The sequence below is a fragment of the Struthio camelus genome, chromosome 2, assembly GCF_040807025.1.
Source record: "Struthio camelus isolate bStrCam1 chromosome 2, bStrCam1.hap1, whole genome shotgun sequence".
Taxonomy (NCBI): domain Eukaryota; kingdom Metazoa; phylum Chordata; class Aves; order Struthioniformes; family Struthionidae; genus Struthio; species Struthio camelus.
This window is the reverse complement of record NC_090943.1, coordinates 34,693,996-34,716,872: the sequence shown is the minus strand read 5'-3', so window position 1 is coordinate 34,716,872 and position 22,877 is coordinate 34,693,996. Positions and strand designations below refer to the sequence as shown.

The following is a 22,877-nucleotide window of genomic DNA, read 5'->3' as shown; positions in this document are numbered from 1 at the left end:
TACATGAACGCTGGTCTGCCTTGCTAGCAGGTCAAATAAGGTAGATTTAAGTTTTGCTAGGTGCTAGGTAGCATTTACACAAGCTAGAGGACATTGGAGATATTGTCAGGGAGGAGGTCAGCTAAGGTCTTGGAGAAGACAAGAGTTCTGCAGTGGGTGTGCTGAAGGGACCTTAGGGGACATGAGATTATTGTGAAAGTATATGCAGGACAAGGACATAAATCCAGGAGACCAGACTTTATATTTTCCACTGCTTTTGAGGCAGCTTATTTTGTTTCTTATCATTCATAACTAGGGTTTGAACAGAATTAGTTTTAGCTTAACATCAAGAATGTTAAACTTTGTGGCTCTAGGTTTTGCGGAAAGGCCTTACAGGAGACCCAACTGTTTCATTTTGAAATCACATATCTTAACTGAAATAGCAAGATGCTATATCTTTAACAAGATAACTTTACTCCATCGTGCTTTTCAGCCTTTGGATTTAAGTAGGTTTATATTTAGTTACAAAACAACTTGACTATAAATATGATTTTATGATTGCACTAGGGAATGAATTTAATGATCCTTACTGTTTTGAATTAGACTCTGATCATCAATGGTTTTTCATATGAGTTTCTATAGCAAAATATTTTATGAACGCTAACATACCAAATCCTATCACTCCAGAAAAACTTTTAAACTCTCAAATATGTTCACCATCATAGGTACAGAAAAAGGGACATAATCAGCTTATTTTTGACTGCTGTTTGCCTTTAAAGCCACGTTTTCCTACAGGTATGATGATATTTCCCAAAGTAACCTCCATAATTAATTTAAAGGAGGTAACCCTTAGAACCTGGAAAATCTGTTGCCAAATCAAATGCCTATCAATTAAAAAAAGAGCAACAATAAACCTCTCCAATCTCTTCCCAATTTCTCTACCAAGCACAGTTTAATAGAGAAGAAAATTTTTGCTTTTCATCTAACATTCTGAATGTGCGTGCTTAAGTAATAACAAGAAAAGACCAAATTACAACTTACAACACTACTGTACAGTACAGTTAAATACTATGCCAAAAGGAGAGCCTTTCACAGGCTACAGCAAACACAAAAAAAATCAAAAGTAGCATGCAACTGTAGTAGTTACTGTGGGTGTTCCACATTTTCCCTTTTGACTTCTTTGTCCAGTTAAGATATACTATTGATATGCAACAGCAATACCTTGTGAGCTCCAGGCATTCAAAATCACAAGCCAAAACCATGAGTCTAGTTTGCAAATGACCTAGAATTATTTTCATAAGTAATTTTTTAAATCTCCTTTAATTTGATCATATTTTCAAGGTTCTTTTATGGAAAATCAAGATCGTCACGTAAGCGTAAATACATTTAAGAGCTTTAAGAAAAGCACCTGATGGCCTGAGACTTGAGAATCATGAGAGAGGATAAACTTTTATAGTGCCATATATTATTTTGCCTGGAAGTACTAGACGAACAGAAAGAAATAGTTGTAAAATATCAAGTGAGGCACATCCTGCAAAGTTTCATGTGCTTCCAATTCCTTTAAACTATGCCACCCTGAACTCTAGAGACCTTTGAAGGTGGCTGGCAGTACTAGGTCTTTCTTAGTCTGTGTAGATTGGCCTATGACTTCACAGATGAAAACGCGCAGCTTTTGCAAATCTATCTTTAGACATTCAAGACAATCAGACCTCTGATCGTAGAGCCGTATTTCCCCAGACCATGCAGGGATCCTGGAGAGAGGAACTCAGGGCAGTGGGGCTGGATGCGTGTCCCTGTAGCAGGCTCTGCCTGCTTAACCCTGCCCATCTGCCCAAGGCAAACAGGTACATAGGTTACATTCAGGCACCAGGTGTCCTTTACAACCCTTAAACAGGTAGTTTCAGGAAGCCAGCCATTCTAGGGACTTGGGTTTATAATACCAAAGGCTGCGTCTAAATGGAGGACTTGAAAACACTTCCAAGCTTGGTAAAGAAGACATAAGACCAGGCAGCTATGAAAGCTGAATGTATTATAACATGATAACATGCACCATCCAGTGTCAGCCTGGGCCAAGGAAGGGCCTCTTTTCCATAACTGGGTTATTTATAAAGACCCAGAATCCACTCAAGGTGGATTCTCTAGCTTCTAATAATGTATGAACTTACACTACAACTTTTCCTTTAATCAGGACATTGATAAGATTTTCTTCTTTTACTTGGCCATTTTCATAACCTTATAGGAACATATTTATTTTTAGAACTCTGCTCCTAAATTAATTTGGTTGGAATTAGCCAAATGGCTCAAAGGTATTAGTGGAAAAGAGACAAAGAGATAAACATGCATATGTGCACACACACACACAGAGCTTTCTTATCATATAAAAATCAGTTTAAAAACCCAATTTAAGACATACCCTACATGAGTAATCTGCATGTTACACAACAGCAGCTACCTAAAGAACAGCTGACACTATTTAGTTGCTTTGGAAAACTTCCCTGTAGCTTATGAAAAAGTTGAATTAGCATTAAGCTTATATATGAAAAAAACTACTTTTATAGTCTTAGCAAGATTCTTCAACTATGTACAAGTCCTAGCATACTAAAAGATTCCTTATTTGCTAAGTAACAGCATGGTGGTCTGTAATAAACACTAATATGATTTAGCATGTCAAAGATCAAAGCCCCAGCCCTAAAAGACAGAATATCTCACAGAATTATTTCTGTTTTGATTTAATAAAGGAAGCTTGTATAGAGCATTTCTTAGAAACATGCATGCATTTCAAGGTAAATAATTTTCTGAAAAAGAAACAGGAAATAATCTGGTTCTCTGTCCTCCCCCTTTCCACTTTGCAGCACACCTATTTTTAACATTACTATAAAAAATATGTAACACATACAACATATTAATTCCCTCATCAGAGTATTCCTTCAGTACTACTATCAGCTATATCACATTTAAACGGCAATAGATTTATTTTCCATAGGTTTTGTATTTAGTATCATATAACATGATTAAAATGTGCAGTCTTTTAAGATGCAAAACTTGAACTTATGGTTTTGCAGAATCAGCTCATGATTATATATTCAGTTTAAAGTGGTTAAATCCATGCTGCAGCCAAAAGGGTGTCCTATACTGCAGGACTCGCCAGACTACTCCCTCTTAAAAGCCTCAGTGCTCATAGCAGCACAAAAAAGACAGTGGGAGGGAGCAGCTGGGAAGACACTGGTGGCAATGAATTTGTGCAAGATTAATGTGAGCATGTGGCCATGGCTGCAAGCCTCTTTTTTGCAATATTTTAGCAGCAGAGATGTAGTTTTATTTATTTCTATGAAGCACTCAGTATTTATTAGGGTAAAAAAGTATATTTTCCTCATAACAGTTGTCATTTCTAAGTAAACAATTTATAAATAACTATTCTGAAGAAAGTACATTTCATTAGCATGACCACTGGATTTTAATGGGAAAACTATCAAATCAGGGCTGATGCCTATCCCTCTCAAAACCAATCTTAAGATAAATTATGATCTATATGACTAGAATCACAGAATTATAGAATGCTTGAGGTTGGAAGGGACTTCTGCAGATCATCGAGTCCGACTCCCTCTGCTCAGGCAGGGTCGCCTAGAGCATGTTGCACATGTTTTTGTCCAGATGGCTTTTGAATATCTCCAGGGAAGGGCACTCCACAACCTCTCTGGTTCCAGCGCTCCGTCACCCTCACAGGAAAGAAGATTTTCCTCATGGTCAGACAGAACTTCCTGTGTTTCAGTTTGGGCCCATTGCCTCTCGTCCTGTTGCTGGGCACCAAGGAGAAGAGACTGGTCCCATTCTCTTGACACCCTCCCTTCAGATACTTATACACATTGATCAGATCCCCCCTCAGCCTTTTCTCCAAGCTAAACAGGCCCAGCTCTCTCAGCCTTTCTTCAGAGGAGGGATGCTCCAGTCCTTTCATCAACTTAGTAGCCCTCCGCTGGACTCACTCAAGGAGTGCCATGTCTCTCTTGTACTGGGGAGCCCGGAACCGGACACAGTACTCCAGGTGGGGCCTCACCAGGGACAAGTAGAGGGGGAGGATCACCTCCCTCCACCTGCTGGCAACACTCTGCCTAATGCACCCCAGCATACCATTGGCCTTCTTGGCCACAAGGGCACACTGCTGCCTCATGCTTAGCTTGTCGTCCACCAGCACTCCCAGGTCCTTCTCGGCAGAGATGCTTTCCAGCAGGTCAGCTCCTAGCTTGTCCTGCTGCATGGGATTATTCCTGCCTAGGTGCAGGACCTTGCACTTGCCTTTGTGGAACTTCATGAGGTTCCTCTCCGCCCAGCTCTCCAGCCTGTCCAGGTCCCTCGGAATGGCAGCACAGCCTTCTGGTGTGTCAGCCACTCCCCCTAGTTTAGGATCATCAGCAAACTTGCTGAGGGTGCACTCTGTCCCTTCCTCCAGGTCATTGATGAATACGCTGAACAAGACTGGACCCAGGACTGACCCCGGGGGACACCACTAGCTACAGGCCTCCAACTAGACTCTGCATCACTGACCACAACCCTCTGAGCTCGGCCCTCCAACCAGTTCTCAAGCCACCTCACTGTCCACTCATCTAGCCCACACTTCCTGAGTTTACCTAGGAGGATGTGATGGGAGACAGTGTCAAAAGCCTTGCTGAAGTCCAGGCAGACAACATCCACTGCTCTGCCCTCATCTACCCAGCCAGTCGTTCCATCAGAGAAGGCTATCAGATTGCTCAAGCATGATTTCCCTTTGGTGAATCCATGCTGACTACTCCTGATCACCTTTTTGTCCTCCAGATGCTTAGTGAGGACCTCCAGGAGAAGCTGTTCCATCACCTTTCCAGGGCTGGAGGTGAGGCTGACAGGCCTGTAGTTTCCTGGCTCCTCCTTCTTGCCCTTTTTGAAGACTGGGGTGACGTTTGTTTTCTTCCAGTCTCCAGGCACCTCTCAGGATTGCCATGACCTTTCAAAGGTGATTGAGTGGCCTAGCAGTGACATCTGCCAGCTCCCTTAGCACTCGTGGGTGCATCTCATCAGAGCCTATGGACTTGTAGGTGTCAGGTTTGCCTAAATGATCTCTAACCCAATCCTTCTCCACCTAGGGAAAGTCTTCCTTTCTCAAGACTTTCTTCCTGGTCTGCAGGATCTGGGATTCCCAAGGGCTGGCCTTAGCTGTAAAGACTGAAGTAAAGAAGGTACGTAGTATCTCTCCCTTTTCTGTGTCTTCTGTCACCAGGGCCCCTGCCCCATTCAGTATTGGGCCCACATTTTCCTTAGTCTTCCTTTTGTTAATGACGTATTTGAAGAAGCCCTTCTTGTTGTCCTTGACATCCCTTGCCAGATTTAATTCCAAATAGGCCTTGGCCTTCCTCGTTGCATCCCTGCATACTCTGACAAGGTTCCTATATTCCTCGTAAGGGGCCTGTGCCTGCTTCCACCTCCTGTACATTTCCTATTTATGTTTGAGTTTTGCCAGGAGTTCCTTGTTCATCCATGCAGGTCTCCTGCTCGCTTTGCTTGACTTCCTGCTCATTGGGATGCACCGTTCTTGAGCCTGGAGGAAGTGATCCTTGAATATGAATCAGCTCTCTTGGACCCTTCTTCCTTCTAGGACCCGATCCCATGGGATTCTATGTGTCTTTTCCCTTTTTTATTCTTTAAGGGAAAGGCCTACTCCAAATATTTGTGGAAGTCAGTGAGGAGCTAAAACCTACAGCTTCCTCAATAATCCAGAAACACAGAAAAACCGGAACCATAAATAATTTTGGTTTTATGTCACTCATAACAGTAAATACAGTCTTCCACATTAAAACTGAGGCTACTGAAAAAGGATATAAGGAAGCACGTAGCCTATTTTATGCCCCAAATCCTGAAAATTCAAGTCAGTAATCATCGTAGTAGGCATATGCACCTGAACCAGCAAAATGATATCTTAAAAAAAGCTCAACTCTTAAAATTAAATGTCATTTCTAATTGGAAAACAAATCACAAAGTGCCACTCAAACTATTTCATTCTGTACGTTTGAAAAGAATTTTTTCCCGGCATCCCTTTTGCAATCTTTTAATCAGCACCTGTGTACTTTACATACATGATCAGAATGTTAAGTACAAAGAAAAAAAATTCTGTGAAAAGAGACGTAATTTTTCCTTTATAGCTCCAGTGCAGCAATCCAATTCATCCCAGATTCATTCAATTTATTCCACAGTTGGACTTCTGTATGTAGCATAAAGACTAAAGAAAGAATTTACAAAGCTATGACAACTTCTGCGTAACTATCTATGTACATTCCTATGAATAAATGCAGCTCTACTCACAACACTTACCTAAGGTATGAAAAGAAAGGTATTTTTCTTTATTACCTCAGAAATGAATCAGTGCAGATTCTCTTAATTTTTCCAAATAAAAAATATCTCTTAATAGAAAGCTAAAAAATTAAACCACTAAAATACATTTTCTCTATGCTTTATTCATTTTTTGTGGAGTTAGGGGATGAGAACAAGTTAGATAAGAGCAGTTCACTACTTTCTATTCCAACCTTTACTTAAAGATGGAAGGACAGTGAAGAATCAGGCTCTCTACTACAAACACCTACATGCTATGGGATTCCTCCCTTGGGGGACAGAGCCCTATCTCTTTATAGTTTGTTTTGGACATGGAGTGCTAAAGCGATAAAAAGGTCTTCCAAGTTCTAGAAATCTGTAGATTTTTTGAGAAGAATATTGATAACTTGTTTAAAATATTAATCTGCTTGTGGAGCAGTGTTTGGGATACAACTATGCAATCCCAAGTAATGGGCAGGTATCAGAAAATGTTTAAGTGTATTTTGGTCACGATCCTACAGACACTTACACTTACGTTTGCCTTAGTTCTGTAAGCAGAGAGATTGTAAAAGTAATTCCAGTAGCTAAGTTAGCAGACAGAAAAGTTTTTGAAGGCCCAAAGCCTTAGGAATAGCAAAGATGGAGGTTTTGAATCAAGGAGTATCTGTATCGCAAACCAAAAATGCATCTTCTGGCCTTCTCTGGTTTTCTAAGGCTGTGGGGTTCACATTTGTAAGCAATTCTGTGCCAAGAGGAAGGAAGAAAACTTGCTTGCCTAAAGCAGAATCTTTTACAGTCACATGGCTTAGACACATGACTCCATGGATGGAGGCTTTAGGTAAAACAAGAAAACCACAGGACCTGCTATAATTATGTGGTATAAGAGAGAGATTTGATATGTCTACTTATAGCTATTTCCTATTTATCAAATAGCTAGAGGGGTTATAAATACAGAGATGACATTTCCTTTCTCAGTTGGCAAGAATGAGAGATGCATCAGATCCAAAAGTGCTTGAAGTAGCTAGCACCAGCCTTGTCCCAGAGCACCTTTCCTCCTGTAGAAGCTGCTCTCTGGCTGGAGAGGGAACCACAAGGTGGAGGAGGCAGCATGCTCGCTCCCAAGGGCACTCTGCCCAGGAGCACAATGTGGGGATGACAGCCTGTGTTCATGCTCAGCCATTAGAAAGAGAGATATTTCTGTAAAGGATAAGCAGATGTTGCCATAGTGGGGAGCTAGGAGCAGAAAGGAGGAGGAAAGCGTGCAGGAAAAGCACAGGATGAAAAAGGAGGAATAGAACTAAAGAGGTATTAAGTCCATATATCGTGGGGTGAGGGACAATAAAAAAGGTGCTGGGTGAGCAGAGAGCGTAAGGTTGGATGCAGGTGAATACCAGGAGACTTTGTGGGACAGATATTTATTTTTCACAGATGGATGTGGATGGACTTTGATAAAAAAAAAATCTTAAAACTGTGCTAAAAATATATTATTCTAACTTGTTCTTATTTCTTTCCACCAGCGTTTTTTTCCTAAATGTGTGTGTTTATCGGACTGCTCCAGAAAAATGCAAAAAAAGATCTAGTACAGTTGGTTTATGTTTTGTAACTGGAAACTCTTTGTTCTAGCCATACTCTGTCACTATCCTCAGACGCTTTGGACTTCAAACTAGACAACTAGCTGCTGTTTGGGTTTTAATTCTGGAGATACTTCAAGATAATAATCAAATAAGTTCTCAAGTTCTTAATTACATCATGCATGGAGGAAAAATTTAAGGAACTGATATTGTTCTTAACTGGAAGGGTTTTAATTGGCTAGACTAGTAAAAATTTTAAAATAATAGCATTAAAGTCAGCAGTCCTGTATCAGAGTAGGAGAGAACACAGGTTTGTTTGTTTGTTTGTTTGTTTGTGCTTCTTCACCTCCAAAGCACTGGTGATTTTGGAGAAAAGCAGTTTTTTTCTGGCAGTTATTTCATCTTTCAAAAGTGAAACTGTGATTGTTGTGGGACCCTAGCAAGAACTGTATTACAGAAGGCTGTTAATCTATCTGTAAAAATCCAAAATCTCTTATCAGGGTGATGACTAAGCAGATCTGAAGTTCCACTCAAACCTGCACTGCAGACTCCTGTGTGTAGCTGTTTAAGAGAATTTAGCTTAGTCTGTAACTTTGGAATCTCAGCTTTGACTCTGTAGTTGTTCTGGGTCAAGTGATGTTTATACTCAGTGCTTGCAAATAACATCTATGCCATAATATTTTAGGCTTAACCTGAGGATATAATTTGACTGTGGCATGTGTACTGCTTGCAATATGAGGCATAAATAAGCCTGAAGCACTGCATGCTTAGCTTGCAGGAAAAGTGTTACACTTTAAAACAACTGACATCAAGGAGGAAGGGAAAGAGGAAATATGCATTGTAGGGTTACAAATCCTTTTTCAAGTTGGCATTTTAAAAGTATCTATTTCCAGAGAGAATGGAAATTATCAGGACATTATGGGACATTAATATGGAGAATTTCACAGTCCTACTTTAGGATATGCCTTTGCTGTAAGGTTAACCTGGACGATTAATACTCAGGTGTGTAGACATTCTGCAGAAGCCTATCTAAGATGATGCCCCTACTGATCCTTCATGACCTTAAGTGTATTGCTGAAGCCCAAGGTGTATGTCAGCAGCCATGGAATAAGTTGTTCTGATCCTTTCACAATAAACTGCAGGAAAACCTGTCTGTCTCTCTGGGAGCTGGATGTAAATTATGAGAAGGGACAAGCGGCAATCAGTCCTATAGCCTCACTGTAAAGTGAAGGGAGAACCCACCCAGGGAAGTTGGGCTGCACTTCACACCTGACTGGCTGAACCCACCCAGTTCAGCTGGCTCAGGTTGCCAGGGGAAAGGCTCTTGTATGTTAAGAAAAAGAGGAGTATTGGAAACAGCTGAATAAGATTTGAAGTTAATAGTATAATGCTTTTTCACCCGAAGTGGCTTGCAGTGGTCTTACAGAAGGTCTAACTTCTAGAGGGAGTGTTAAAATCAAGAAGACTTTTTTTTTTTCCAAAAAGTAATGATAAACAAAAAGAAACATCTCATGAAAATCTTGAGGAAAAAAACAGAATCTTGTAAGATTAACCAAGTGAACCACAGAGATAGTAAAAGGTATCAAATCTTTAGTCAAGGACTCATTTTGTATATAAAATGTAATCATTGAAAGACTCTATATGGCCTCTCTGACTATGTGTGTAACTATGAGGATTAGTAGGAGTGCCCTGGGAACTGGTTTTTCTGGTGGAAGGAGGGGCCTAGCAGTCTTTTAATACATGAGAAACAATTTGGAGCTGATGTACAATGAGTTTTCCACCCTCCTTCAGGGAACCAGCAACTTGACTTGTGTCGTAGTAAGTACATAGGAGAGAGCAGGCTGGGTCTAATTTTAACAAAACCCAAAAAAAGGTTATCTTTCAAATAAGTAATGACTGTTGTACTCTTCTGCATTGTCCTCTTCCTAATATATTGCAAGCAGCAATTCATTTCAGGAGTTAGGATTTCCTGAGGCTCCTTTTGATGATTAAATTAAATCTCTGCTTTTTGCAGTACTATTTTACATCTGTCTTTGTTATGAAAAACCTGCTACAAGTGGGAAGGAAAACAAACTCATAAGAGAAAGAAACCAAACTGCATAGTGACCTGAAGGGATCTGAGCAGTGAGAACTTCAGCTTTGAGAGCATATACAATACTAATAAACTCCTTTACCTGGAGAAAATCAGCAAACAGCAGTGACGCACAATGGAAGAAAAGTAGTAAGCCATCCAGTATCCTCACAGTTTTTGCCAAGTCTTAGAAATTAATCATAACTTACAATATTTATCTTCTTTCTTAAAGCTGCCAGAGCCATGTCATTAAATGCAAGTAGAAATAATCTTTTAAAAGGGTTGGTATACTTCATGTTTGCAAACCAAAGCCTGAAGATATAACTTGACTGCTTCTTAAACGTTCAGGAAACAGGGAAAATGTAAACAACTTTTATTTTCATTCTCATGATTCTTAGCTTGGCTAATGGCTGTGAACACCTGAGGTTACTGATACTGTAGTCAGAATACTTATTTCATCCTTAGCTATTCCATTCTTCTTCTCCTTCTTCCCCCCCATCCCCCACCATGCATAAGCAGATTAACTGTCTCAGAAAAATCGTTGATTACGGATTAGGCATGTAGGACTCTGTGGAAAACATTACTTATAGAGAAAAAAAAAAGTTGTAGAATCACTTCTAATCTCCCTCACACTCCCCAAGCTAATGCATTAAACTAGAAGGGTATTTATCCTCTACTCAGCCTTTGGTTTTTAAATACATTTTCTAATTAAAGAACTTCTCGCATCATGTGTTAGCTGCGGTGGAGTCAGTCAGATTTCTCAGACTTCGCAAGATAATATCTTCATCTGTTTTTTTTTTTTTTAAAGAGGACACTGCTAATCCCAATTTTGCAGGACATAAATATGGTAAACTGAGCTAACTTTTTTAATACACAGTGAACAGTTTTGCTTCCTACTTGGGCTTTTTCACTAGCTGTCAATCTTAACATGTGAGCATTTTCCACCAAAATGTTTAGATATAACCAATTTTGTGTTCTCATACCCTATTGGTCTTGGATATCATTATTTTGATCTTGAATCAATTGCAAAGTTCAGTATCACTGTGCAGTTTTGTTCTGATTATAACTATAAGTAATTGGGCTGCCTCTGGCAAACATCCCACTATTCCTCGTTCTCTTTCTCTAAAATATAGGGTTTCTTTTCCTTTTTGAAAGCTATACAGCAGTCTGTTTCAGGTATTCATACGCCTTACTAACTTGTTTTACTGTTTCTTTCTATTGTTCTTTAGTGACTGCTAGATTGCCTCTTGTTTTAATCCAGATTTTTTTTACTGATTCAGTCTTTCATCCCCTCTTAGAAAATGAGTGGGGAATCTTAACCTTTAGAATATCGTGTTAGAGAGTTCTTCTTTGTGGCTGCCATATCCTTTCTTCCTCTGATCTGTGTTTAGAAAATTCCTAAACTGATCACAAATATTTCTTCTCCTATTAGCAATAAAGGTAGTATGTAACCTGAAAATTCAGGCCCAAACTTCATCTGACTATGGCATAAAATTAAACAGTTGGAAAGATAAGCATGATATAGTGATACAAATAAATTATTGTTACCACAAAAGCAAACTGAGTCCACTGTGTCTCCAACACTGAAAAAAAAAAAAAACCCTTCACTTACACAAATCCTGTTTGTAGTTTGTTCTAAAAACGGCCATACGTATGCTCCAGAAGATACCAAAAGAAGGTACCTTTCAGATTTGGGGGCCCTTCACCTAAAATAGTCTACCTGCCAGACACATTCAGGAGTTCAAACTCAGAGAGGAGACATTTAAACCCTTCGCAACAAGGAGTTGCTGTAATCAGGTCAATCATGGGTATTAACAATACTTTGAAGAAGAACAGAAATATCTTCAAAATACAGAGATATATTCTCATGACCTCCAACTCACTGGAAAGGAGGGAATGTGGTCATGTACCAATTGTATAGTGAACATTCACTTTAACAATTTTATTTTCAAACTAGTATATGATTCAGATGAAGAATTGCACGGGCTGCTTTCAAATGAATTTCAAGATGTGATTTTTCTAAAGAGTTTTGTTTTCTATCTTGCTATCTGTGGCAGCAGTGTGCAAAAAGCATAGGAAGCCTTCTGTCTGTGTGCATTATTTTCACAGAAAATTAATGGCCAGAAGCTAAGAAGACTAACATCTATGTCACATTTCTGAGATGTCTCTAGTCATGCCGTTATAGACTTCTGAAAGAAATATCAGTATATTTTTGTGACTGTTTCCTTCGTATTGAGAAGAATAGTTTATCTTTATTCTGATGACTTAGACCACTTGTTTGCCTTAGCCACTTAATCCATATCTGTCCTAGTTGGTGACAACTGCTTGAATAGCAGAAAGTTCACTATAGTTAAGAAATACAGACTGGTGAAGGCTTTGAAAGGAATTTCAGCCTTCAGCAAACAATTCTGAGAACATGACCAGCTTATTGAAGATACTGCATCCTTATTGTAAAGGATGAAGGAGGAATTACACCTGATGCTTCTTCAGTACTTAGTTATGTAATGCCCAACGTTCGTCTAGATTGGCCCTTTCACCTTCACCCTTCCATTCTCTGTCTGCACTGCATCTCGGTAAGTTTTGAGAAATCAAAAAAGTGAATGAGATCTTTAATTGGAAGTTGTAGATTTTGATCCTGATCAGAAGAAAAACAACTGGCAGCTCACACCAAGCTCATACCTTAGAATAGGTAACGTTCTGGAATAAAAGAATATTCAGATTTCACACACAAAAGACGCTGAGTTCTCCTTTCAATCACATTGCTTGGCAGTGTTTTGAGGTCACTCAGTTTTACTTGAAAGCAACAGAATTCAACCAAAAAAAAAAGAATTTCTTTTAAATAATGACACAGAACACTTGAAACTTTTAATGACTACACATTCTTCAAATTCCCCATCCCTCAGAAAAACCCAAACCAAAAAAGGTAAACAAACTCCAACCACAATGCCACAATGCCAGGCTAAGTCATAAACAATCTAAACAACAACAAGAAAATAGACGTCAAACTTTGGTTTATGTCAGTTAGTTATGGGCAATCTAAGCTAATTTATGGTGCACAGAAACATTTCTGGAAAAGATGACTTTAAAGAAAGATTAAAAATTGCAGGCTTGCTGATGATGTGAGAAACAGTCTCGTAACCATTCTAATGAAACTGCTTAGTAAAGTAAAATTGGTCTGTTGTTCGTTCACTCTGTCCCTCCCCCAGTCCTGGCTGTTATTTCCCCTTTCCTTAGTCTGTGCTTGTCTTCTAGTAGAAGCTAAAAGCACATATCCTTTTGCCCTCCAAATGGAGGCTACTGCTGTATTAAAGGGTATTTTACTGGCAATTCAGTCACTGATTTAATTTTTCATAAGCTGGTGAGTCAACAATTATTTAGGTTTTGGGACTGCACTCCTTTCAGTACTGGAAAATAATTTGTGTTCTTTTCTGTTTCATTTGCAAGTCAGCACGGTTGCTCTTTTATTGCTAAATCTTGCCTGTGCCCCTTCTTCTGTGTCTGTTACTTCCACCCCCTCACATTTATATTTTTGTCTCTGAGCCTGCCGTTCAACTTAGTGCACTCAGTGTGTCTCACTTTACACAAATCTTTATAAACTTTGTTTTAGATAGAGAGCCTGTAGGTGCTATTCCTATCTCCTCCTGCTCTGTCCGCTTGGGATGCGTATCTCTATTTCAGATGTTAATGCTGCATTTACCCATAATTTCAGTAGATACTCCTGCAGCTCCCTCTCCAGCCTCAGCAGTGGGATTTCAAAATGTAGATTTAGACCATCAGACAATTTTTTTTTTTGCTTACAGACAAAACAGACACAGTGAAAACTGTGATCAGTTGTACAGAACACTAAATAGTCTGGCAACAGGCAGGAGTTGTCTTGTAAATATGAAGTTATTTGCAGTCCTGAGCCTTACGGCATTACTGTCTCTGCCTCTTCCTAGGCTTTTAATTGAATTAAGCACTCAAATAGGTCTGCGGGAAAAAAAAATTCTCTGAAAATTTTAAGAAAGGACTGGGAACAAGAACCTTCTGCAACATTTGTGTTTGATTAGACATACATATACTTGCCCTAAAAACAACTCTCCGCAGAATGCTTACGCCTGTGTTTAAGCGAGGGGAAAAATAATGAGTGTGCTGTTCTGCCTGGATGAGCACAGTACTAGCATGGCTACATTGTTTCTGGTAACCAGGGTAGCTCAATGGCAATGCTGGTACCAACCTATAGTATAAAGAATATACACGGTTAAAATGTAAAGAGTATGACTCTTGTGAATGACTCATCAACTCTAATAGCATTATTGTCACTCGAAGATAGTCTCAGGAAAACAAGTGTTCAAGTGCTTCTAGCCTTCCAAATATCATTGACAATCCTTTTAGTCACTGCTGAAGCCTCATTTCCAGGCCTGCTCATATTTAGTAATTCTGCCCCCCCAGAAAAAAGAATTTTGCACATGTACTTATTCAGTTTATTACAAGAATTGGAAGATACAATGCAACTATGTAATCCCTCAGTGACGGACAGCTTTCTTTTTCCTTCCTCCTTCGTGCTACTCCCAGCAGCCTACTCTTTAACAAGTCCCAGATATCACTCTCTTTCCAAGCTGCTGCTTCCCATTACCTGCTCTCCGTGGCGGTGCCTCTGTTCTGCCTTGAGACTACCGTGGTGTGACTCTGTGCTTCCTCTCTGCCTCCTTCCTGCTGATGCAGTTACGCTACCTTTCCCTTCTGAGGCGGAGCTGGTAACCTAGAATTAGAATAATGTATTGTAACGTGGAAAACTATTTTGCATCAGTATTAAGGCTATGCTAACAGGTGTAAAAATAGGGAACAGTTTTGAGTACCAACCTTTGTGGGTTTATGCCAGGAATGTAAGAATGGAAGGTGCTTCCCTGACTAAGTATGTTGTTATGTCTGCCAAATCCTAAGCAGAAGTGGGAGCAAATTCAATTTCAAGTACAAAGTATTAGTTGCTATTTCATCTTGATGTCAGGAAAAAAATAGCTGGGCATGTAAAACTGTGCTCCGGAAATCTGTTTATTTTGTGCAAGTGAGAGAGAGAGAGAGAGAAGTGAAGGGGAGGGATGGGACATGACCTAGGCTCCAAACTGGTGCCGAAGGGTCAAAAGTGTTGCTGCCTCTCTGAGGAAAGGAAATGTTTTGGAGGAGCTGAGAGGACTTGTGAATGGTAAGTTACATCAGAACTTAACATCATGGTAATGCCGAGATGGATATGTTTTGTAAACTGAGTCTCTTAAAACTCCATTCAGAAGGCAGTAAAAAAGACCTTTGCGAAATAAGAATTTTCTTAGCCTCCCCTGATTGTTTGAAATAGTTACATTAGAATTTGAGAGATTAATAAACTACATCCTATGGTATCATTCCTATTATTCACTCTTAGCCTGTAACCTTTAGAAACACAAATACCGGTAACTTCTGGATGAGTTTTGCATAAGAACTCTTCTTTTTGCATCTACTACTCTTAGGATATAGGGATAGATTTGTAATAAGTTTTCAAAGGAGATTATGTCCTTACTTATATTTTGAAAACCTTATTTGATGTATTCAAGCACACAAGGTAAAGGAATGCAATAGTAACAGACACTACCTTTTACTAGAACATCATGTTGGTTCAATTACAGGAAAACACAATGTCACTATCATTTTTATATATTCATGAAAATCATGAGACTTTCACATCCTGTTTATTGCTTACATTTTATAAGCTCAGTAATTTGTCTTATCAGTGGATGATATTGTGCCTCACCCGGAGAACGCATTTATGACTAAGTGATGTGGCAAACTGTGGGTGTTTAAGTATTTTGATTCTATTCCTACCCTAAGTAGGAATGTAAGCTAAGTAGCTAAGTATGTGTTGATGTGCTCACACTCCACTTTTACATAGTTACACAACTAATGATTTACTAAGCACTCTGCTCTATTATGGCTCTCTTCAGGGTTTCCTCTGCCACAGACCTGAGAAGTGCGCATTATTTGGCTGAGTGCACTAAAGCGTGATGAGAGGCATGAACAGAGAACTACAGCGGTTATATGAGTGTCTTCCAAACAAGCATCTATAGCATATGTTTTACTTTTATATCTGTATAAATGTCAGGGGACCAAAGCAACGCAATAGAATTGATTTTTCATAATTCCCATTGCTCAACGTTTATGAACAATTTTTAATTTACCAAAATGGTGAAATACCATACCCAAGACCACTGCATGGTTCTGTTATGGTTAAGCATACTGCTGAAAGCAGAGTTGCGTGCTGTGATATTTGCATTTTCTGTGAGGGATCCACTTGGAGAAAAGAATATCACCAAGCATTCAAAAATACGGACTTAGAAGAGCACACTTCATAAGATACTTTAAAAAATTCAATATTATTTTTAAAAAGGTAAAATAAACCATTACGAATTCTGAGGGTCTGCTTTTTTTGAAAGTGAGATTCACATGACTACCAGCTGGGTCTTCACAGGGGAAAAATCACTTGTATGAGTAAAAATGAAACTCAGTAACACTCATGAATAAAACCAAGTAGTGGGTAAACTTGGACTGCTATTTTACATTCTCTGGGAAAATTATAGAACTTCTACAAAACCCGTCAGCCGTCAGAGTACCCTCTATCTTTGCACCTCTACAATTGACAAAGTAGGGCTATGCTTTTACTTGGGGAGGGGGAAAGAAATCCTAACCTGAAGATTTTTTTTTTCCACATTATAGCAGCAGTGTTATTCTTCTGACATCGTCACTACCGGTCATTCTCCTTGTGTGTGCAATCTCTTTTACCTGCAATGCACAAAATACCATCTTGGTTCCATTTTCCTAACAAGGTTAACTTAATAACTTTGAAGCCTGGTAAGAGAAACAGAATAGTATTTAAAGAAAAAGCAACAAATTTAACACAGAGAATGTCCCATTTATTCAAATATTGAGCGGTTCGAATATGCTCTCTCAGGAGCAGTGACTTGCTGGGTTGTACCTATACCAGGCTCAGATGCTGAAAAGATGTGTTCAGTTCCGCAGTTTAGGCTGCTACTTAAAAATAGTACAGGTAATATTAAAACAACTGTATATATCTCTCCTTATCTACAGCATCAAAAGACATGAGTCCTGCATCCATTACTGGTGTGTACGACATGCTGCTTGATCAAGAAACGTTTAAGAAAATATTTCAGCTGGGGTCCCTAAAACTGCACCAAAGCGCTCAGAGACAAAACGCAGCTGGGTAGGGACAGGAAAAACACAAAGCCTCACCAGAGGCAGGGTTAAAAAAAAGCAGCCGACTGGTTTTTAAAAGAGCGTTACGAGTTCTGCTCTCCTCAACTTCTCCCTTCGGGCTGGGGAGTATTTTAGGGCGGTTTAGCTCAGGAACAGCTCCCGTTTCAGCCGGGAGGGCGGCCGAGGAGAGGCAGCGACCCGCAAAGCCCCCTGCGGCCCGTCAGGGGTTCCCGACGACGGGCGGCCCCGGCCTCCGCCTGGCGGGCCCGCGGCTCGGGGCGCCTCCCCGGCCACCACAGCGGGGCCGCCGGCGCGGGCCATGGCCGCCGCGGCCCAGGTACAGAGCCCCGCGGCCAGCTCGGCTGCCCGCGGCCGGGGCGGGGAGGGGACGAGGCGGGAGGGGAAGGGAGGGAGCGCGGCCGGCCGGCCCCGGCAGGGGCGGCCCCGCGGCCCGCAGCCCCAATGGGCGGGCGCGCCGGCAGGAGAGCGGCGGCGGCGGCGCTGCACGTAGCTTTCCCAAGATGGCGGCCTCTCCGGACCGAGCTGCGAGGGCGGCTGCGGGGCTGGGGGCCGCGGGCGGCCGCTGAGGGCGGCGGCAGAGAGCTGGCGGCGCTCGCCTCGCCTCCCCGCAGCCTGGGGGGGGAGCTTTCCGCGCGGCCGCGAGGCTTCGCCATGCTGCGGGGCTAGAGCCGCGGAGACTCCGCAGCGGGGTAATAATGTTAGCAGAGGTAAGAGCCCCGCCGAGGCCGGCGGGGGCTGCGGGAGGGAGCGGCCCCTCCGCCCGGGCACAGCGGGAGCCGTGCGCGGAGGCCCGGGCGGGAGCGGGCTCTGTCCTCGGCCAGGGCCTCGGCGCTCCTTCTCCGCCCGACCTGGCTAGGTGGCAGGCAGCTGCCCGCGCCGCGGGCGGAAGGCGGGAGGCACTGTCCAGCGCGCAGGGCGGCAGCGGGCCCCTGCGGCTCGTTCCTCCCTCCCTGAGGAGGGGGAGCGGCGGCCGCTGCCGCCTGCCCGCCCAGGAGCCGCGGTGCCGCCCCGCCGGCGCGGGCGGAGTTGCGGGAGAAAATACCTGGTCAGGCGGCCTGGCTCGCCCCTAGGCCTGGCCGGGAGGCTCCCCCCGCCTGCCCCTTCCCGGCTCCCCCAGGGCGGGATCCGGCTTCACCTCCGCCCCCGGGGCGGGCTGGGGGCGCTTCGCCCTGGGCCGTAGCCTCGTACAGGCTTTGTGCCTGCTTGCTTCCTCAGGGGCTTAACCCGACCCCTTAGCTCTGCTGTTACTGAAATTAGTGGCCGTAGGTAATCGATATGAGTGATTCGCCTCAGTTCACTTCTCCCTCGTAGTCCGTTTCTGTCCAGAAGTGACTGGGTAGGCGTCAAGGTATGAGGTATACTGGAGGGGTGTTGGAGGCTCCTGTGCGGAGCAGTAATGGCTACTGTACCAAAGGTTGTGCTCGCAAAGTGGGAACGCAGCACTGTGTGTCAGCTTCTGGGAATGAGACTTCCCCTCTACTTAGTGATCTCAATGAAAACGGATTGGCTTTCTGTTTTTTAATCCGTCAACAAGGTGTCTGTCTTACAGACAGTCATCGTATCAGAGAAGTATCTGTATCGCCTGTTTTATAGTGTTTTATAATTTGTCATCTTACCCTGCGGAGAACGATGATTTGTCCAAAATTTAAGTTACCTTAAATCTTGCACGTCTTACAGAATGAAGACTTGTTTTCTGACACCTGAAAAATTAGCATGGCTTCCTTGAATGATAATTTTAAAAAGCATACTGAAGCTTTTAATTTGCATCATTTTAGAGTTTTTGGGCAATAATTCTCTAGTGTGATGGGCCCTCCTGCTCCCCTGGGAGGGTAAAACTTGCCAAGTGAGTTAAACCTATAAAAATGTATGTTGTATTTTTGTGTGTGGAGCATTTGGTGGGTGTTCAGGATCAGCATTAAATAGTATTGGTAAGTGTTGCGATGCATAGGCACTGGTTGTAGTAATTTATTTTAGGATGGCCTAGAACATTCTGGGTCAGTGCCTCATCCTTAACTGTCCTCTTCGAGGATGACTGCGCGTGCCTATTCCAGGAAGGCTCCATTGACAATTTTGATCTAATAGCAGTGGTATTGCAAGGTGGAGGAAACTTGCTCTGTGGACTTCTTGAGGTAAAACCTCAAGGCTCATCAAAAGAGCTTATGCACGTGATTACTAGTCATGATTACACAACCTTAATACCTGGAGGACTAGACTCTGATGTTCTTTACGTCTCGTTCCTATATATAAAAACATTTGTACACGAGGTATTTCAGGCTGAAGTATTCCAGGCTTGCTTTCCGCTGAGCAGATAATTTCTTAAATTTGAAGGGGGGTGCGGCAAGCAAAGTTGCAGGCTTTTTTGCTAGCTTGCTTGCCTGAAAGGTTGCTGAAGTTCTTTAAACAATTGCCAAACAGCTCTTTAGGGGGAAACATCAGTGAGTAAAGTAACTATTTTATTTAAAGACATATAGTGAAATGAGATCAAAAACAATTTACTGGATATTCTTGGACTTAGGTAGTTTGCTGCTGTGTAGAATGACAATGACATTTTTCCCTTAAAGAGTCACTAGAAATCTAGAAAAAAAACCTACTGAAATTCTTAGTTTCAAAAATCAAACATATTTAAGAAAAATGGTAAGTCCACATTGTTAAGTATGAAGAAAAGGCAGAATCTGTTTCTACAAATGGCAGAATCTGCTCCTAAATCTGTTGTTGTTATGCAGGTAAAATGTAACTTAACGGTTTCTCAAAGTCAATTGCCTACATTTTTTGACTGTATCCATATACACCGGCCCTAGCAGATTCAGTTTTGTATGGATGCAGTTGTAGAATTAGGACCTTGTGATCAGTAATTTTGGGGAAAGATTACCCTCTTCCCCCCCCCCCCCCCGCCTCCCCAAAAATATACTAGATGTGTTTTTTATTAGGATGTTACTGCAGGTGGTCTTGTTTTAGTTACATAGGAAATCACATTGGTGGATGCCAAGCAGATACTGCTTTTTCTTATCTACCTACTTGGCAAAGACTCTTCTTGAATTTTCCATCTTTTTTTCTTGGCGGCTGAAACTTTCTTCTTGCAGTCTTGTTGAGTGCATTCTGTTTGTATCCCTTCAGAGTGCTGCTCCCTAGGCTGTTGCACTGACCTTCCTGCATCTCTGCTCTTGTTCCCCTGTGTCTTGTATGGTACCTCCCTTGCTTTTTGAGACCCGATGTGGCCTGTTTCTGTGCAGCTTACTGTTTGAGCACTTACGGTTGGTTGACTTCCTCCTCTGCTCAAGCCATGATGGACACAGGTTGCAGTTGTTTCTCGTGTTTTCAGATAACAGTCTTTACCAGTCTAGATTCTCATGCAGTAGCAACTCTACTGCTGTGACCATAGCTAGGCAGCTGGTCTTTTATAACTGTGGTTTGTGTTGATGAATCGCGTCTTATATTCTGATGGGAGCAAATATTAAATAGGATTTAAATGGGACTTAGCTTATTTGTAAATTTGTTTCTTTGGCCTGATTGTGCATTAAACTGGTTTGAGATGCATGCTTAGTGATGACTTCCTTCAGAGTTTATCAGTAGCTAAATTTTCTGACAACTTCATCCATCCTCTGCTTAGGAAGAGAATACTTTGTTGCAGTCGATAGTTATGGACTATCCACTGAGAAGCTTTCTGAAACTTGACAAAGTAGGACAAACCTTTTGTCTACAACTGGAAATGAGATGTAGAAAAAGGAGCTCTGACATGTTGAAATTTCTTGTTATTGCATCCAGCCAAGATAATTCACTAGCTACAGGTAATATTTCCTTTCAGTGACATAAACTACTTTTTATTTATGTAAGATATTTGATGTAAGATGTTTAGCAGTTTCTTTTATTATTATTATTAAACTTTGATAGCTAGATTGGTTAATCAGCCTGATATTGAGAGTAAAGGTTTATACAGCAGCTCTTTTCAACTTGCTGTAGAATAAAAATGAATTTGCCTTACTGAAACAGGAGCACATTGCAACATATATGTTAGTTTGACTCCGAAAGGTTCAGGACAAAGCTAACTGTTCTCTATGCTATAGCACTGTTAATTTTTCTGTTCCTTGATAAACAGTTACAAAAGATCACTCTGATGTTTCACATGACTGAACTATAATTTGCTGGTAGAGACAAATTCAAGTGTGTAGACAGTTAGCCAGGCTGCAGAAACAGGGTAGTTTTCTGTCTTTTTGTGAAACTTTGATGCTGGAGCTTTGCCTTGAAGCTAGTGTTTTGCTAGCCTAGATCTAGGTAGAGGTTCAGCTATAAGCCCTTGGGAGGTAAAATCCACTCTTTCCCTTTTAGTATATTCTCTAAGACAAGTCTACCATACTGGCTGTTGGTCTGCTTGGGGTCCCTAATCGTTGCTATGACAGAGCTATATGATTCTTTACTCTGTAGTGTGTCAGTTAAAAATAGTTAAGGAATGGTAAAATTAAGAAGATAACTAACAAAAATACTAGGAACACACAATGCTGTACTTTTAAATATTTTATTAACTATAGTAAAAGATAGTATCCGAATCATCAGGACTATTCGTACAGTATATAATTGGGCCTAAACTGTAGGCTAACTGTGGGCCTAAACCTAGGCTGTATGCAGAGGTCTGCAACAATTATAAAGCATCAGTCTGTGTAAATTTTCAAAACAGTACAGAGAGGGAAATGTATGAAGAGTCTTAATTGAAAAAAAAATAGTAAAAAAAAAAAGTAATAGCTCGTCTGATTAGGTAGCTGAAGGAGTTTGAATGTTGATTTCCTATGTCTGCTAGCACTCTTAAGGAATTATCTCTTGTTTAAATATGTTTGTCCCTCTCTCCCCACCCTTACCAAGATGACAAGGCATCTTTTCTTGTGATCTAACATTAGGAGAGCTTCTATTATTAGAAACAAGAAATTATTGGTGTTGTCTGTAAGTTATTGGCAACGCTTAAAGAATTAATGTTTTGAAGTGCTATTAGCACCTTTCATTATAGCTTGGCCGCATGTACTAATTATGGATTAATAGAAAAATCAATTATAATTGACACTGTCTGTCAGCTGAAAGAGAAACTTCAAGCAATAAAACCTGTCATCATGATCCCTTACACTTCTTGTTCTCTGGGTTGTTTTTTTTGACTTTTTTCCGTAAATCTCTGGTTTCTAAAGTGAAGAAATGAAGCATTGTTTCGTGATGTAGGCGGCTTGAATTTTTTTAGAACACTAACCTTGCTTATCTAATTTCTACAGCATTATAGCTTAAAATGATGATGGCATAACTGTGATTATAAGTATACTTGGACTTTTCTTAAATATGAGGTACTGTAGACGGTAGGTATGTTCAGCTAGGGGACTCCTTTTATGTCTGTAATTTATTTTGAAAATATGTCGGTTTTATCCAGTTACAGTTCAGAAATCTGTCAAACACTGTATTCTCATTCTGCAGAAGAATTAGCTGTAAATTTCTCAGGTTCTAGCTAGATTTCTGAAGAACTGACAGTGTTACTTGGCTCCATGTTTTCTATACTGAAGGGAGTGTGATCTCAATGTTGCAATTAAAAGACTGTGAGCAGAGCAAACATTATTCTTGTATTGAGACCTTTGGAATTTTGCAAACATTTAAAAGTCCTACAAAATTTCAGCTAGTTTTATTCAAGTGAAACTCTCTGAAAAAGCAGGAATTTTCCC

The 22,877-nt window shown here is 41.0% G+C and overlaps 1 protein-coding gene and 1 long non-coding RNA gene across 2 annotated transcripts in view; one reads left to right on the top strand and one right to left on the bottom strand.

Moving 5' to 3' along the window:
• The window catches only part of LOC138066313 (uncharacterized), a 37,393-nt gene extending 19,074 nt beyond the window's left edge, over nucleotides 1-18,319 (bottom strand). The window contains exons 1-3 of the long non-coding RNA XR_011139636.1: nucleotides 18,236-18,319; nucleotides 16,647-16,740; nucleotides 14,425-14,695 (exon numbers count right to left, since the gene is read on the bottom strand). This is a non-coding gene — a long non-coding RNA (uncharacterized lncRNA). The remainder of the gene's footprint in view (nucleotides 1-14,424; nucleotides 14,696-16,646; nucleotides 16,741-18,235) is intronic.
• Nucleotides 17,635-22,877, top strand: part of SNX13 (sorting nexin 13) — a 79,777-nt gene continuing 74,534 nt past the window's right edge. The window contains 3 exon segments of the mRNA XM_068935044.1: nucleotides 17,635-17,685; nucleotides 17,687-17,877; nucleotides 17,879-17,900. Of these exon segments, the coding sequence (XP_068791145.1) occupies nucleotides 17,635-17,685; nucleotides 17,687-17,877; nucleotides 17,879-17,900 (264 nt within the window).